Below are 18,255 nucleotides of genomic sequence, written 5' to 3' on the forward strand. Positions count from 1 at the left end.
ATATTTTTATTCTTTAGGAGAATAAATTCAGGAGAATGAAGCTAAAGGGATACGAAAATAAACTTCTATTACAAAAAAATACTACGAATACAAAGTATATTCAGAGATTAAAGTCCCTCTGATACTGTTTAAGTGACTGAGTAACTGCAGATTTGCCACATTTAAGATGGCGGACGCTCTGACGCATCGCAACATAGGCAGAACCCGCCCAATGACGCGTCTACTCTTATATTATGTCTATGCTTTCAATCCCTTTCCCGAAAATGGGCAATGGTTCAAAGTTGCTTTGAGCAATTTGAAGAGAACACGACAGGCCTAATGACCCAAATAGTGGAAAGACAGGGATGCTGTATAGTATACATACCACAACATAATATAATAATTAAAAGAAGAACATAATATCATCTTGCAGTGTGTAATATTGAAATGGTTGCTATCAAACACTTAATTGGTTGCTTGTTAATAACATCATAGACATTAAGAAAGCGGTTATTGCATCAGATGGTCAAGGAACATAATTAAGCATTAAATCATGCAGACTGTATCTAGCATATAAATTTCAATGCACAATGTTTCAATTTTATAACTTGTAGACATTGAGGGAAATTAAAATGCTGAAATACTAGTGAAGCAGGTAAAGAAGCTGAAGGACATCAACATAACCATCCCATTGTGCAAAGCTGAGGGAAAATCTACGATTCAGGAAAGGATCATGTAGATGTGGTAAGAACATTAGGATAGTGAGGATACTGGTGGACATCTGTATTGGATCCAAAGAAATGTTGGGAGTTATAGGTGGAGGGATGGAAGTAGGAGAGAAGAGATTGTGATAAGTTGACTAAGGATTGGTCATCAGGCCTTAACAGATCTTTGTTCCTGAAAGGAAAACATAAGATGGGAACATGTAGCTGTTGCAGTCAATTAGAAACAGCTCAACGTGTTTTGAGAGAGAACAAAAATATCTGGAATCATTGCTAAAAGCAGAAGAAAAAGTAACTTTAGGTAATATATTAGGAGATACACCTAGAAATGTTAAAAAACAAGTGAGTATTTAAAATACTTGGTTATTGTGTTTAATTTAATATTACAACAAGTTTCCTCTGGTTATCTAGGATGTCCACACTCCAATTTGATAGATGGCGGTAAATGCACATTTTAAGTTGGTTTGCTAACAGCCAGATAAACTCTAAAAGAATAATCCTTTCCCAATGAAATTATCCCTTTCCGTGCCCTGACCTTAATGCTGACCGTTACTCCTTCACCTAACCCCAGTATATTACCACAAACTACATTATTATTAATTTTATAGTATTTCATTTTATTTTATATGTAAACCCCAGATACCAGATGTGTTTAAAGAAACTGACACATTTTCAGAAACTTCAGGTCTCAACGTTGTGAAAAGCCAAATTTTATATATGAAACTCCTGAATGGTGTATCCTAAATATTTAGGAATTCATGTAACAAAAGATATAGCTCAAAGGCAACAATTAAACTTACAATCTCAGGTTATAAAGCTTAAATAGTTTTCAATATGTGGCTCCACCGGTATCTTTCAACCAAGAGAAAAAAGAAATTAACAGCTTTTTTGTGAACTTTATTTGGAAGAATAAGCACCTAAAAAAACATATTTTTATTTTTATATATATTTTTATTTATTTATATATATATATATATATATATATATATATATATATATATATATATATATATTTTATTTTATTTTATTACTATTTTGAAAAGTACAGTGTAACGTTATAGAACATAAGAAAACGTAACGAAGTACCACTCACAATATGGCCGCGACGTTAAGGTAAGACCTGCCAATGCCTGAGAGTATAAAATGGTTTTTAATCCGTTTAATTGAAAAAGCGAGTCAACAAAATTACTGTGGGTGGCTACTTTGAAGCTTTTAATAGGCTATTTCAAACAAACGAGTAATATTCAAAAAGCCTACATATTTGTTTCAACAATTTTAAACAGGCGAGACAGTCATACCCGGTAGTTTCAAGTGACATGCGTCATTTTGTAGTCCGTTCGACCTCAGATGCCGGGGAGATTCCATTTGCCGATGTTAGCTAAAAGAAAAGTTGTGTAACTGTCGGTAGTTGTGTAACGGGGGGACGAGAAGGACACCGCTGCGAGCAGGACTCGCTCTTTAACGATTTGTCGAGGTTCCGTCCTCACATTTTAACCCATCAAGCTCAGATTCGGTGTTACATTTACGAGAGAAAAAATGTTTTCTCTGTCGTCGTCATTACAACCTCAGCAGGTAAGCCGAACCGATTGTGAAGCAGGTTGGATATTTGACCAGCTTGTCAGCATTTATACAAAAGTAACACTTTTTTTTAATTACAAGTCTTGCTTCGAATATGTATAAGTGATTCTCAAACAGCAAACAGTTGTTTTTTTACTTTTGTTCCGGCAATGACAACTCGGCTCGGCTAATGCTAGGAGTGCAGCGTGTCGGTGCTTAGATTGTGTCCAGATGAGCCGACGCTTGCGTCGCGTTGACCGTTAAACAGCTGTTTGTTTGTTTTTTTGTTATTGTTTCGGTTACTATCCTTATCACCGTAAACATGTCGACGCAGTGTGACTTTTTTAGTCGTTAATGTCATCCAGACGCACGCAGACTAGGATGCCCACATAATCCTGACCCACTGTCCTGTTTGCAGGACTTAACTTCAGGTTTATCACACATTGACCACTGTGAACGATTAGTGGATGCGAGCTAACCGTGTCACGGCGGATCATCATGCTGGTGACGGCGTGTTGTTCACCCTCCTGTCCTCATGCTCTCACAGATGGTGGTGCCTCTCAGCCAGGTGGTCAACGCCCTCCACTCGCTGAAGAGCTCGGCTACGGCTTCGGTCCACTCCCTGCACAAAGACTTCGGACAGGAGCACGGTTCATACCTGAAAGAGGTGAGAAGGGGGGAGGGCAGGGTCCCGTAGCATGGTTGTTGTTGGGGGAAAACAAAACAAAAGGGTAGCATTTAGGATGAGCCGATTCGATACGATTCTCGATACATAGCTCAGCTTGATTTGACTCCAATATCGATATTTACTTCTTTCAAATTAATGCTCAATGTCATTCAATCATCAAAACCAGAAGAATATTGTATTTATGTTCAATTTATTGAACACTGATATAGTAACAGGAAAATAAAGTGCATTTGGGTCAATGCATTTAACACACTGAGCTATATTATACACTGGAGTGCTAATCACCGTCTGTTTGAACGAGTCGCTTTGAAGCCACCAGCCGCCATATTGGTACTCCCTATTTCCCCCCACTAACTAGGAAATATGTGCGCTACAGCATCGAATAACGAGGATTTTCTCATGTTCAGGGGGGGGCTTAAGACTTTTAAAATGTCAAATGCCATATACTTTTATGTTATGTTCTAAAACTATCAAGTACTGAGAAAGTCATGTGCTGAAATATTTTGCATTTTATTAATTTAAATATATGTTTAACATTTATAAATATATAAATAACAATGTACAAAAACATATATTTACATATGTGTAAACATATATATACATATATACATATACACATATTTATATATACATATATGTATATTTAATATGAATAACATGTAAAATATTTCAGCACCTACTTTCCTAGTAGTTGATAGTGTTAGTACATCCACTGACTGTAGAATTACCTGTGAAACGTTTTCACTCAGCCAGAAAACTGCTTGTTGTTGCAACCAAATCCTGTGGTATTCTGTGAGAGTAGGGAGTAGCAAGATGGCGGCCAGTGACTTCAGTTTTTCGGCAAAATCAGCACTCCAGTGTATTATATAGCTCAGTGCCAAAAACGTGCCCAAACGCAAAATCGTCTCACTTGCACTTCTTTGCTGTGAACAGTAATAGCGCCCCATAGGGGTTGGGAGGTATATCGATATTGAAAGCCAGAATATCGATATTAAATATTTTTTTAAAACATTGATATTAATCTTTGTATCGATTTTTGTGCACAGCCCTAGTAGCATTAAAGGTGACCTATTATGAAAATATTACTTTTTGCACATTTCTTTACTTCCATTCGGGTCTCTACTGCTTCTAGAAACAGTCCAAGGGCTAAAAAAAAACCAACCTGTTGTTTTATGTTGTTTATAATAAGTAAGTTGTTGTTTATAATAAATAAGTGTCTGGAAAACAAGCAGTTTCACAATGCCTCCTAGAGGTATCTTATACAAACCACCGCTTTATAAACCCATAGCACTCACAGACACATGTTTTTTAAGGCAGTAGAGAAAATATAACGGGATAGTTAAACACTGTAGAAACGTAGCTTTCAGCATAGCTGAACTCTCTCTAAGGCAGCTTTGTAGGAACAAGCTACAATTCAAAACTGTTGCTGGTTGTGCAGGAGGCTTTTCTTCTTCAGCTTCTGGGTCTGACTCTGGGTCAAAGATGTAGCGTCGTGCATCTGTTTGCAGTGTGTGTGTGTGCGATCAGTGCGATCAGCACTAAGTCTGCTGAGGAAGTCCAGGTTGCTTTGATAGCAGTGTGCGTTGTTGGCTCTGGTGTCTCTCAGCTGCCTTTTGACAATAATACCTATGTTCTTTGTGGAGGTTAGATCAGGCAAGTTTTCTGGCCAACAGGCCCCGTAATACCCTGTATTACTGCACCCAGTAATTAAAGCAGGTAACGTTTGGCTGTGAGGGTAGGAGTCAGGAAAACGACGTCTGCTTCTCTATAAAGCATGTCTGCAGGGAGAAGCATGCAGTGTCCCGATAGCCGACTTGATAAAACGCAGAAGATCAACACCAGCAGAGGACAGGGCAAGACGTCACCCTAGACCTCAAGTATCTTGGATTCTGACGCTGAGACATTGATTTCCAAATGTGATGCAAAGTTTACTTCTGATTAGCTGAGCTGGGTTTTAATGTTTGCATTCACTGAACAGAAGCCTTTGTATTACTGAGCCACACTCCTGTATATTTCTCTGCTTCAGTAAAGGCTTAACAAAAGGACGCCTGGATTCAACACTCTGTGAAGTGCTAGTTTTTATTTATTTACTTATTTTAAGCAATAACATTTTATAAATTATCCTCCCTGATCTGAATATCAGTGGCAGTCTGCTGGACAAGTCAGCTGTAGTCGCCATGATTGTAAAAATAATAACAATACTAGTAGTAATAATAATAATACACAATGTAACATTTTGTATGAAAAATCCCGTTTAATTAGGCTAATATAATCTGAATTTTTGAGTAACTTTTTGGCTTTTTTTCCATTAGTTGTAAGAGAGGATAATTTAAAATGAAAAGCAATAAATGCTTGATTTTAGAACAACCTGCGTGCAATTAATGCACAATATGATTCTCCCTTTTTGAATTGAATTAAAAATGAGTTTTTTTTTAACAGTTTCAAGTTTATTTGGAAGCACTTGTGTTGAGAATGTAGCCTTCAGGCCTCTGATTGGTCCATCCCGACCCTAATCCTCAGGAATGGGGCCAAGCCGTGGCGGTAAAACTTGTCACAGCTGCACACCCTGCTGTTTGCCGTCCGTTTATAACGCCTTCCTCTTGTCGTCTGCTCCCAGCCCAGTGTCACCCTGAGGGATCTGGGCCTGTCGGAGGTCCAGGGCAGCCAGCTGAATGAGCTGGTCAGCAGGCTACTGCCCAACCCGGGTCCAGAAGAACCTCCCACCGTCGCTTCTGTATGGAGGACTAGTCACGTTTCTGGAGACAGCTTCTTTCTAAACAAACATGGTGAGAAGCTCAACCGGCTCCTCTGCTGCTTTTATTTGATGAGAAAAAAAAAAGGCCTAAAATGTTTTATTTAACTTTTTCCTGCAAAGGCTTTTCACAGAGAAGATTATTGGGTTCCGGCTCTCAGTTGTTCCACCGCCGGTACCACAGCCCTCTTCGGGACGTCTGCTCTGAGCTGCACCTCTTGCCCGGTGAGACATTTACTTTTTTTTTAGGAGTCAGAAACTCACAGATGGATGAAGTGAAGGTTTTTCATTGTGTCTGTTCACGCCGTTCCTTGTAGTGTGGATTCAGAACCGGGGGTTCAAAACCCTCAGAACAAAGAGCAGACGAGTGGAGTCGGGTTACGACGGCCCGGTCGAATCCGAGGCCTACACACCAGCTTTCATGAAGGTACGCTTGTTACCGTCTAGCAATGGTCGGTAGTTTCTTTTACAGATACGATTATTTTAGCCAAGAGTTGCCGCACACTAACCTGACCCTAGCCAAATGAATTTCGCTCCGCCTAGCTTCCACTCATCCATCTGGAACTGATCCATAGGAATGGCGTTTCAGAAGGCTGGGCCTTATCAAAAATCCTTGCATATGATTGGATAAGCCACTTGTCTGTCATCTTTATCGATGTGCTATTTCAACCAATCACACTGAAGCTTACCCGTGACGCTGATGAGAGCAACGCAGGAAAAAAACAAAACCAAATCCGGTCGGGAGAAGAGCTAAAAACATGGTTTCCACCAACAAAAGCCTTCAGAGGCGTTCTCTGATGTTCTTTTAATGAAACAATATTAGGTAGATTGGACAACACGGAAGAAATAGCAGCATCAATGTTAACGCTTGCTTCCTCGATGCTAGCCGCCATTGCTATCAAAACAGTCTCACGTCATGGTCGCGTCTCCACTACGTCACATCTATGAAACTCCAGCCCTGCGTCCTGATTGGCTGGACAAGAAAATTGGTTGGAGAAATCTCTCTCTATGGGAGAGGTCCCAGATGGATGTGAGTGAAGCTAGGCGGAGCTAAGCGGAACGATATCAATCTGGCTAGGGTCAGGTTAGTCGCACACTGCTCAGAGGGACTAAATCTGCTGCTGTTGGCTCCTTTCTTTCTTTTTTTTTTAGGGTTTGCTCCTGAGGGAAAAAGGAGCAGATGTCCAGTCTCTGGACCAGGCGGTAAAACTAAGGAACCTTCCTGAAAACCAGCAGGATGCCTTCAAGACGGGTTTCACCGACGGCTTCATGAGGTCCCAGGCTTTAACTCAAAGAACACAAGGTATAAACGAGCTCAATCTGTGGCGGTATTTGCCCCGCCGCGCCTCTCAGACCGGACGACGAGAGTAAGAGCCTTTCTCCTCTGCTTCTCTCTCTCTCTGACAGATTCGTTGAGGAGAACCAGGCTGGTCCTGCTGGTCCTCCTCCTCATCGGCCTTTACGGCCTGTCCAGAACCCCCTTTGTCTCGGGTAAAGGCCCCTTTTCTGACGCCGGTTTGTTTCGGTTTTCTCTCTTTCTTATGCATCCAAATGAAATCCCGGCTCTACGTGCACGCCGTCTAGAATAAAAGCCACGTTACGACCTCAAACTTGTGGAGTTTAACGGGGTTTTGTGTGACAGACCATCACTGCGTAGTGTATCATTGTGAAGTGGTCAGAGACAGACGAGCTTTTCAAAGGTTTTATCAACTATAAAACCAAAAGGTGTGTATTTGGTTTCAGTCTTTATATTTTATACTTATATTTCTGGGCATTGTCTCTAGCAGCAGATACGTTTTATAAGTTTTATTCCAAGCCTCTTTTTTTTTGCTGAGGCGTTCAGCACCACGTCATCTGACCAGACCCGGTTTCACGTCTGTTATTATGTTATCTGTGTGGTTTGTGCTAAAATGCACACAGGTCTTCTTATGGCTTTGTTCAGCAACGACTTTCTTCTTGCTTCTCTTCCATTCAGGCCAGATTTGTGAAGGAAACGACAAATGTTTGTCCTGTCAGCAGTTTCTTGCTCCTCCAGCGTTAGCCTCCTGGCTGCTCCTCTCATTTATGCTCTCTTTGCCCAGTATGTCGCTTTAGTGTTTTAGCAGTTATTCCCATTTTTTTCTTTTCATTTTCATAGTTTTGCGGCTGTTTTATTACCTGTCCCTGCTTTTAAACTTCCTCCCCGACCAGTCTCCTGTGATCCTTCATAATCCTGTTTCTTTCCCCCCGCGCTAATGACAGCGAACGAACCGAAGAGGTCTTAAGGGAATAGCTGGATTTATGCTGAGTCATTTACTAATTAGAAGACCTCTGATTGATTGGTCTGGATTTTATAATGGTAGTAATAATAATAATAATCGTTATTGCTGATATGCTTTCCAGTGAAATCTGTCCTCTGCATTTAGAGAGCAGAGGGCTGCCGCTGTCCGGCGCCCGGGGAGCATTCTGGGAGCTAAGTGTCTTGCTCAGGGACCCAGATTGGCAGTCTGTGGGATTCTAACCGGGGAACTTGTAGCCTTCCCACCATATTTAGGGTTATCAGAATAAAGGGGGCAAAATAAAAATATAGTTTTATTTGTATTCCAATTATTATTCTTAGAAAAGTGTTGAAAATCCTAATTTTGCTTTCAGGTTTAAACACTACCTTTAGGTTGGTCTGTTCCATAAAATCCTGATAAGTGATGATTATAAAGTAGCTGCGGTGTGCAGGTAGAGTTTGGTCATTTTACCGCCTGCTTGTCTTTGTTTATACGTCTGAAACTGCTGCTTATAGTTGCTTATAGTGAACAGGAGCTAAATGGAAAACTGTGGCATGTTTGGATCTTCATATTTAATTTGGTGCCGCCGTGAGCCTGAAGCCACCTTTGATCTGTAGCGAATCATTTTTAAAAATCCCCCCCCCCCACAGTGAGGTTTCGCACCACATCCGGCCTCGACTCTGCGGTCGATCCCGTCCAGGTGAAGAACGTGACGTTCGAGCACGTCAAAGGCGCGGAGGAGGCCAAGAACGAGCTGCAAGACGTCGTGGAGTTCCTCAGAAACCCACAGAAGTTCACGGTCCTGGGTGGAAAGCTGCCTAAAGGTACCGGTCCTGGTCCAGTGTGGCTAAAGGCCGCCTCAAGGTTCGTTTCATTGATTGTTCCGTCTGCAGGGATCCTCCTCATCGGCCCCCCCGGCACAGGGAAGACCCTGTTGGCGCGAGCCGTGGCCGGCGAAGCCGACGTTCCTTTCTACTACGCCTCCGGCTCCGAGTTCGATGAGATGTTTGTGGGCGTGGGCGCCAGCCGCATCAGGAACCTCTTCAGTACGTCTGCAGAGTTGCCGTAAAGAGCGAGCGAGTGAGCGCCTGGTGAGGCGCGGAAGTGAAACGCGTCTCCCTCTTGTGATTTGCAGAAGAGGCCAAAGCGAACGCTCCCTGCGTGATCTTCATCGACGAGCTGGACAGCGTGGGAGGAAAGAGGATCGAGTCCCCCATGCATCCCTACTCCCGGCAAACCATCAACCAGCTGCTGGCTGAGATGGACGGGTCAGTCTGAGCCGCGGTCGCCCTGACGGCACGGAGCGAAATTTCTGCCTGAGCTGACGGCACTTTGATGTTTTACAGGTTTAAACCTAACGAAGGCGTCATCGTCATCGGTGCTACGAACTTTGCTGAAGCTCTGGATAAGTACGTCCGCACTTTGAATCCATGTCTTAGTTAAGATTAGCTGTGATTGTAAATGAGCTTGTTTTTAAGCACAACCATGCAGCTGTTAAAGAAATGTAGCAGAAATGTTGGGCTCACAACACCCGATAAGCAGCATAAACAAGCTTGTCGGATGTTTTAAGATTAACACAGGAGTCGCAAACCAGTTGAGAGCAAAGTTTTTTTTCCAAAATCTTTATTTTTTCAACACTCAGGATGCAGAAATGCATCACGTTTATGTCAGTTTGCCACATTCAGAATAACTTGAGCCTGACGAGCGTTTATTTGCACATTGATGGCATTATCAATCGGCATAAACCACCCCTCTTATTCAGATTACAGTTTCATTCTGATTGAGTTTAATCTGATCATCATATTCCAATTGGCCTGTTTACACGACGCAGTTTTATTTGGATCGGTTCCGATTACTTTTGTCCATGTAACGTAGTTAGTGACATTAACACAACTAGGTGGTTAACAGGATCTAGGGCTACACAATATAGAAAAAAAGCATATTGATTAAAATAGAAATCATATTGATCGACTTGATCGATTGTCATTAAATTCAAAACATATATTTTAATTGCTGCCCTGGTCATTTTATGCTGTTGCTTGGCGACCTATTTTTTAGATAAATAAAACAAAAAGACTGAATTCAAAGCAACCCTTTATTCAACCAACTTTTTACCAAAACTGTTTAAAAAAACAAAAAACAACGCATGCTCTCTGAACTCTTTGAAAGGGGCGGAGCTTAGTGACAGCAAGTTTCCTGGGTCTGCGTTTGTGATTGGTTTGCGAGGATGTGATGACTGTAATATTAACCTACATGAATTGATCAGATTTTAGTTTCTGTTCCATCTGTTAGAAGATAAGAGAAAACTGGTCCTTTTTTTTTTTGCTTTGTGTTAAAATGACTGTTTATCTCTGGTTTACTGCCTTGCAGCTGGAGTCAAATTTTACTGTGTGATTTTAATCTGAGAGAACAATAAAGACCAAAGAACACGGCAGGCAGGTCAGGGAGGAAGCTGCGGGGAGTTTAAAGCGTGTTAGGTTGTAAAACAGGCAAAGCTTTAAACATTTATCGTCTTATAGTGACTACCAGGACATGGCCGGTCCACCTGCATCAGGGCTCTGCAGATCCATAAAATGATGAGCAGCACAGTGATGTTTGTAGTTTTAGTTTCACCAGTGTTGTTTTGAGTAATTGAAGTGAAAAGGAGACAATAATGACCTGAATGCCGCCGCCTTTCAGCGCGCTGGTGAGGCCTGGCCGCTTCGACATGCAGGTGACCGTCCCCCGCCCCGACGTCAAAGGACGCAGAGAGATCCTCAACTGGTACCTGTCCAAGATCAAAGTGGACCCAGGTGGGTCTCTAAAGCACCTTCTGGGCTCTCTGGTGTCGCTCGTTAAAGCTGGAAGCCAGCGAGCCACAGAGGAGGCCTTTGACGACTCGCAGGAGCGTCAGATAACCTGAACAGTGGGTTTTGTTCCTCCTCAGCCGTAAATGCCGAGATCATTGCCCGAGGCACCGTGGGTTTTTCTGGGGCGGAGCTGGAGAACCTGGTCAACCAGGCGGCCCTGAAGGCGGCCGTGGACGGCAAGGAGATGGTCACAATAAAGGACCTGGAGTTCGCCAAGGACAAGCTCCTCATGGGTGAGACACAGAGCGCTGAGATCGGCTCCCTGTGACCCCCATGAAACAATCCAGCAGCTGGAGTTTATATTTTTATTAGTGCTGTCAAACGATTACAAATTTTAATCGTGATTAATCGCATAATGTCGATAGTTAACTCGAGATTAATCGCAAATTAATCGCATATTTTATCCTTTTATTTCTGAAAGTGTAATAGCCTGTTTGGGCATTTTAATGTGCACTAATAAAATACATGCTTGTACAAAAAATATTTTTATTTTGTTATTTTTCAAGCACTTTTCAGAATTGGAATGAAAACATCCTGGTGCCAAATGTTAAACTCTGGACTATAATGGCTAAATGACTAATCATGACGCCCTGATGTTTACACAGTGTGTAAACAAATGTGTAAATAAATACCTGTTTTCATGCCAATATATATTTTTTTCCTCTTAAACAAAGATAGACATGGTATTCTGCACCATGTAATCTACTTTCAGCAGTTATCACCGGTTATTGCACCGTAAACTACAGAAAATACGGGCAGAGTTGCTCTGTCTGCCTTTACTACCGTCGGCTCCTATGGCAGAGGGATATTTCAGCTGGATACACTCAAATGTAGTGCAGGCAGGTCTCATAATAACCCCTATTTCGTCACATATTTTAGAGCCCAAATAAGCGATTTCACTTTCATAAACCTGCCCAAAAAAACCGCAACCCGTGACTTATAAAATTTAGAAGCGCTTTTAGAAAAAAGCCCAAAGTCGCATGTGTCCGAGGGTAAAAGAAACTCTGCGCTCACGCGCAGCGCGGGTGTGTTTTGCTACAATTTTCTAGCACTCTTGAAACTACGGAAAGCGCCGAGGGTAAAAGACATTAGGGAACGGTGTGTGTTTTGACGCGCGATTAACGGCGACAAAAAAATTGACAGCACTAATTTTTATTTAAAAACGAAAGGAAGGAGGGCCGTGAAAATGTTCTTACTGTGTGTCTCTGCTGCCAGGTCCCGAGAGGCGTAGCGTGGAAATAGACAAAAAGAACAAGACCATCACGGCGTACCACGAGTCCGGCCACGCCATCGTTGCCTATTACACCAAAGACGCCATGCCCATCAACAAGGCCACCATCATGCCCAGAGGACCAACCCTCGGCCATGTTTGTTACCTCCCTCTTCCTCTTTTTTTTTGACGTGAATACGATCCGGGTTTGTTAAGAACCGTCTTTCCCTTTCGTTCCCCAGGTGTCCATGCTCCCTGAGAACGACCGCTGGAGCGAGACCCGGGCCCAGCTGCTGGCTCAGATCGACGTCAGCATGGGCGGCCGCGTCGCCGAGGAGCTCATCTTCGGCGAACACGACATCACCTCAGGTGCCGGCTCAGAGAAACGCCGCAGCGTCGCCCAGCAAGTCTCAGCTCGGTTACTGTGACAGGACGGTCATTTAAAAGAGCAACAGTCTGTCCGCTAACACGGATCTCTGCTCAATCAGAGCTCAGTTAATTAGGGCTGCACATTTAATCGCATTAGCAATATAATCGTAATTTTAAAAAACGCAATTTCCAAGTAGCAGATGTCTGCAATTTTTGGCTACGTAACAATTAGTGAATCAGACGCGTCCTTTAGGTGTCAATAAAATGTTTAAAGTGGGTTTGCCTTCACATGGAAGGGAAGAGAGTTGCGGCAGGGAGATAATCTAATTTTATTACTCGTTTTAGAGTTTATATAATCAATAATTTTTTTACCATAAACTTTCAGGAATCTCCACAGCATTAAGTACCAGTCAATCAGTTTAATACATAGACTTGTTTGTTGGTTGTTCAACAAGGATTGATGTCCAAATCAATTAAAAGCTGTTCTCTTGAATAATATTCTAATTAATAAAAACACAAAAAGTTTTTGTTTTAAATAGTCGTTGTTTACAAAACATCTTTATCTAGAGGCCATTATTGTTGCTTGAAATATATTGTTGGCAGAACGCAATAATTTCTGAGTTGAGACACAGCGGCTCTTTTAGCACCTGATCTGCACAGCGATGAAACATTGATTTGTTGTTTGTACATGTTTAAAAAGAAAAGATGAATTAAACTGGAAAAAAGAATTGCATTAAATCACAATATTAAGATAAAAAAATCGCATTTAGATTATTTGCCAAAATTGTTCAGCCCTAGTTTTAATCTCCTCTTCCTCTTGTGACGCTAGGAGCCTCCAGCGACTTTGACGGTGCGACGAAAATAGCAAAACTGATGGTGACCAGATTCGGAATGAGCGACAAGGTAAAGGAAAAGTTGAGCAAATGCTTTCATGTTTTACTAACTAAAACTAACAAGTTGTACTTTTCCAAAGAAGGTCAGAAGGTTCTTAAACTGTGGTTTAAAAAAAAATAATAAAAAAAAAATTGTTTTTTCGGTGCTTTTTCAAGGACCAGCCCACTACCTCGACCACGTCTGACAGTCAGCATGACGCTCTTTATCTGAAATCCTGTTAGTTTGTCTCCAGATGACAAACGACACAAAAGCTCCTAAAAGATCATGAAGATTCTGAATCTGGTCTTTTTTTCTTTAGTCAGCAGTGGTTTTGGCTCAGATCCTTGTGATCCTTGTCGTTTTAGTCTCTGTCCGATGGTCATGAAGTTTTAGGGGTTTCCCCCGCAGACACACGGCTGACTCCTGCCGATAAGGCGATGGAGTCGTTCGGACCGGGCGTGGCGAAGCAGAGACGGACCCAAGACCTGAAGGACCCTGAGGAAACACAGCGTTAGATGATGTTCTGGGTTCTTCTGAGTCGTTGGTGCTCCCTTGCATTGATTTTGATAGGCCGACCACTCCGGGGAAGGTTCCCCACCGTTCCCTGTTTTCTCCATATATGCAGTGGTTCTCACCTGTGTTCTCTGGAGTCTTAGGCTACGTTCACACTGCAGCCTGATGTGACCCATTTCCGATTTTTTTTGCCCATATGCGACCTGTATCTGATCTTTTTATGACAGTCTGAACAACACGGAGCAGATTTTTTTCAAATGCGACCCAAGCCACTTGGATATGTGGTCCTGAATCTGATACGTATCTGATCTTTTCAAATGCGACCTGTGTCTGTACGACCGGGTCGCATTCATCCGACCTGTACGTCACCGATACTCGACAAACGTCACTATTCTGCGTCCTGCTATGCAGAAGTAGGAAGAAAGACGACACCCATGGCGGACTACAATGAGGAGAGCAGTCAATGGACGGAAAGCTCCGGTTAGAAAATAAATTAATGACCGCAAAATGCGCGCCAGCATTATAATCCATGTTTACTTCCGCAAACACTGAGGACGCTTGCTACGTGTGACGTCCTCGCGTCCTCAAATGTGCATGTGGGACACTTAGGTTGAACGCATTAAGTTCACACAGGAGATCACATACAAGTCGCATATATTTGAAAATGTGAACCACGCAAAAAAATCTGATTTAACAAAAAAATCGGAATTGAGCATTAAGACCTGCGGTGTGAACGTAGCCTTTGAAACACCTTTGCAGCGCTTCCAGTTGGATAGATACCAGGGACTTCTTCAGTCGGCTGATGTTGAATTTCTTTAGAAAAAAGGGCATGATCCGCTGCCGTGTGAGATATTTAGACCTACTTCGTGTTGTCAGACAGGTCCTGTCTCAGGGATTTCTTGAACCTACAGGTCAGGCGCTAACCAGGCTTGGTTGTTTATAATGAAAATGAACAAAAAGGTGTTGACTTGACAAGGCAGTTAGATTTTCCCACACCGTCATGTTGGTTTTCTTATCTTTTTCCACCTTTTTTATTAATAAAATCCGTGTTTGAAAATCAGAAGTTTGAAATCTGAAGCATTTGAAGTAAATCTGTCAGGGCGTGAATACTTTTTTCAGTGCACTTTGCTGTTATTTAATGCGGTTCAGACCTGAGACCAAAGCCTGGGAGCTAAAGGTCTTGTTTTCTAAAAGCGCACATGTGAAGCGTTTGTAATTCTCTAACTGAGGGATGCGACGTGCGTTTCTCCGCAGCTCGGCGTCATGACCTACGCAGACATCACCAAGCAGAGCCCCGAGACGCAAGCCGCCATCGAGCAGGAGGTCAGGGTCCTGCTGAAGGTGAGATGTTCTGCACCACAGCAGGAGACATTTTCAACCCCCCTCCAGGGTCGTTTTATGACTCGTTTCCTCTCCTCGTTCTCCCGCAGGAGTCCTACGAACGAGCCAAGAACATCCTGAAGACCTACAGCAAGGAGCACAAGAAGCTGGCGGACGCCCTGCTCCGATACGAGACCCTGGACGCCAAAGAGATCCAGATGGTGCTGGAAGGAAAATCTCTGGATCACTGAGACGTTTGAGGGTTCTTCCACTCTGTAAATAAGATGCGGTGCAGCTGGGCACAGGCCTCTTTGGGGGGGGGCCTTTTTATTCATTTTCCTCGTTTTTGACCACGTCTAAAGCCGCCTCAGACGTTTCTATCCTGGTTCTCCTGCCGAGGACCTCTCTCTCTCTGTTCGATGAACCGACGCACGGCCCGTTTCAGTTTAAGCGACACTTTTTAGACGTGTCGTTTTTTCCTCACGTTAAACTCGGCGGTGATGTTTGTGGTGAGGCGTGATCTCGACCGATGAAGATCGATGAAGACCTCAGGACCTCGACGTACCTCAGTCAGGAACGCGCCGCTCGTCGTCCGCGGCCGGTCCTGCCGCTCGCTGTTAAACTCGCAGCCGGAGAGAGAGATGCGTTTTATGCTTTCACCTACATATTTTGTTGATTTTTTTAAGTTATTTAAGTGCCCAAAGGTGTGTGCTTTTTTTCTTTTTTTTCTTTCAGGGAGTGAGATGATAGATCTTCCCTAGGTTTTGCACGTCTGAGGATAAAACTGTAAAGAGGCGGGCCACTTGTGTGTTGGTGTAAATATTCTGTAAATGTCTAAAAGGACCGACTCGGTGCTTCTGTTACTTTAGACGATGGCCTTCTTGAAGCTCCAATAAAGATTACTCTCAGGAAACGAATGTTGTTAATCATTTCTACGCTCCACGAAGTGAAGTAAAGACCGCATGTTACCGTCTCTATAAAAGCTAGGATCTGTGCTTCTTACAGTCTGGAAAAATGTGCAATCTGATTAAAGTGTATTCATCGCCACTTTAATTTCCACACACACATGCAATAGGGGAAAAAATATGCATTTTTAGTCCAAATCCAAATTAAAAATGTATTGAATTTGTTCTTGTGCTGCAGGAAGGGAGGAAAAAATGGATATTTGGTCAGCGGTTGAACTGAAAATGCTTGAAAATTGGTTTTGTTTCCGGTAAAAAGTTGTTCAGTGACTGTTTCTGAGAACTGCTTCATGTCTGGGTTGCGTGAAATCGACCAACCCAGGAGGTCTGGACTTTATTCTGTGGCTTCTCTGGATTTCATACCTTAGAAGCTGCAAGCCAAATTTATTTGTATAGCACATTTCAGGACAAAGACAATGCCTGTGCTCTCTGAACTCTTTGAGGGGGGCGGAGCTTAGTTCCTGGGTTTGCTTTTCTGATTGGTTGGGAGGATGTAATGATGTAATATTAATCTACATGGTTAGAATGTAAAAGGAGGAAAACTTATTCTATTGAACTTTTATTGATCCTTTTTTTTTCTATCATAGATATGTCTATCGATCGATATATATTATTGAATTATCGTCCAGCCCTAGTTTACATGATTAAAATATAGGAAAATAAAACAGAATAAAACTAAGTTGGAATAAAATGTAGAAACAAAATAGAACAGAATAGAAACTAAAAGCAAACATTAAAAATAGTTGGACTACAAACTTGAACTTATGATGTTTCAGTAAAACAGTTTGTGTTTTTAATCTTGATTTAAAGGAACTCAGGCTTTCGGCACTTTTACAGTTTTCTGGAAGTTTGTTCTAGATAAGTGGAGCATAGGAACTAAATGCTGCTTCTCCATGTCTGGTTCTGGTTCTGCAGAGCAGGCTGGAGCCAGAAGACCTGAGTGGTCTGTAGGGTTGATCCACTGATAACAAGTCTGTGATGTATTTAGGTGCTAAGCCATTCAGGGATTTATAAACTAACAAGTATTTTAAAGTCTATTCTCTGAGATACAGGGAGCCAGTGTAAGGACTTTAGAACTGGGGTGATGTGCTCTACTTTCTTAGTCTTAGTGAGGACGCGGGCAGCAGCGTTCTGGATCAGCTGCAGCTGTCTGATCCACTTTTTAGACAAACCTGTGAAAACACCGTTGCAGGGATCAATTCTACTAAAGATAAACACATGGATTAGTTTTTCCAGATCAGGTTCTCTACTGGTTTAAACTCCAGGGATTGGGCCGGCAACTTCATGACGTTGACCTTTATTGATGCTCCTGGGTCGCTGGTGTGTTTTGGGGTCTTTGAAATGAAACGGCCATTATTTTCCAGTATTCAGCACCACGGTCCACCAGCTCCTCCTCCTCTCTAGACGGACCCATGACTCCTGGAAAGCAGGAGACATCCTGGTCTGACAAACCTCGCCACAGGATGGATGTGCCATCAGGAGTTGGAGGTCTGAACTGAACTACCCCCTCTGGAACTGAGTGTTAGCTGAATCTCAGCCATTCTGGCTAATTCCAACATCCCTTCAAATTGTAGTTTTCAGTTTTCTATCACATCTTTCTGGCTTTATTTTTTTTATTTAATTTTTTTCATTTTAAAGCATTCAAATCATCTCAGACGAGCAGACCATCATTTTCTGCACTTCTATTACATGCTTTCCGCTGCCCATTTAACTTTTTTTTTATTAAAGTACAAAGGATGTGTCCATTTGACTCAGATTTTCAGACAGACACCTGAGGCCACACTTGGTTCCACTGTTGCCTTGCAGCAAGAGGGTCCTGGGTTCAAATCCCATGTGGAGTTTGTGTGTTCTCCCTGTGCGACTATAGGTCCTCTCCAGGTACTCCAGCTTCCTCCCACAGTGCAAAACACGTTAGAATAATACCTTAGGTGTGTCTGTGTTGCCCTGTGATGGACTGGCAGGTGTGAAACATTTTAGTTTGAATGTATTTAGTTCAATAAAAGATATAAAAATACATAAAACCTCTAAAACCAAAAATAGAACTCTTCAATAGTGCCAGTTTGACTTCACTTACAATTATTTGGTTTAAGGTTTGCTGTACCCAGGTGAAAAATAAATGTACTTTAGTATGTTCCAATCATATTTACATTTTTAATGGAACATTTTAAATATGCTAAGAAGGAAGTGTACTATCTGTAAATAC

The 18,255-nt window shown here is 42.3% G+C and overlaps 1 protein-coding gene across 2 annotated transcripts; it reads left to right on the forward strand.

The window, feature by feature from the left end:
• Positions 1-2,024: 2,024 nt before the first annotated feature.
• Positions 2,025-16,003, forward strand: LOC105935761 (ATP-dependent zinc metalloprotease YME1L1). Of its 2 annotated transcripts, none has more exons than XM_012876318.3 (18): positions 2,025-2,273; positions 2,806-2,925; positions 5,564-5,732; positions 5,822-5,923; positions 6,016-6,125; positions 6,851-7,001; positions 7,106-7,189; positions 8,607-8,780; positions 8,850-9,002; positions 9,092-9,224; positions 9,303-9,365; positions 10,636-10,748; positions 10,883-11,038; positions 12,021-12,172; positions 12,258-12,384; positions 13,214-13,287; positions 15,025-15,111; positions 15,201-15,341. In XM_012876318.3, exons 1-18 carry the CDS (start codon positions 2,238-2,240, stop codon positions 15,339-15,341), a joined length of 2,145 nt encoding a protein of 714 aa, XP_012731772.2. In that variant the 5' UTR covers positions 2,025-2,237. The 2 variants fall into 2 exon arrangements, with proteins under 2 accessions (XP_012731772.2, XP_012731771.2); XM_012876317.3 differs by having other exon boundaries at positions 2,238-2,273; positions 7,106-7,213; positions 15,201-16,003.
• The last annotated feature ends 2,252 nt before the right edge of the window (positions 16,004-18,255 follow it).

The sequence above is a fragment of the Fundulus heteroclitus genome, chromosome 21, assembly GCF_011125445.2.
Source record: "Fundulus heteroclitus isolate FHET01 chromosome 21, MU-UCD_Fhet_4.1, whole genome shotgun sequence".
Taxonomy (NCBI): Eukaryota; Metazoa; Chordata; class Actinopteri; order Cyprinodontiformes; family Fundulidae; genus Fundulus; species Fundulus heteroclitus.

Coding starts and splice junctions, on each gene's coding strand:
- LOC105935761 (XM_012876317.3), top strand. CDS start 2,238: ATGTTTTCTCTGTCGTCGTCATTACAACCTCAGCAG. Junction 5,924..6,015: donor TGAGCTGCACCTCTTGCCCG/GTGAGACATTTA, acceptor CGTTCCTTGTAG/TGTGGATTCAGAACCGGGGG. Junction 9,003..9,091: donor CCGCATCAGGAACCTCTTCA/GTACGTCTGCAG, acceptor TGTGATTTGCAG/AAGAGGCCAAAGCGAACGCT.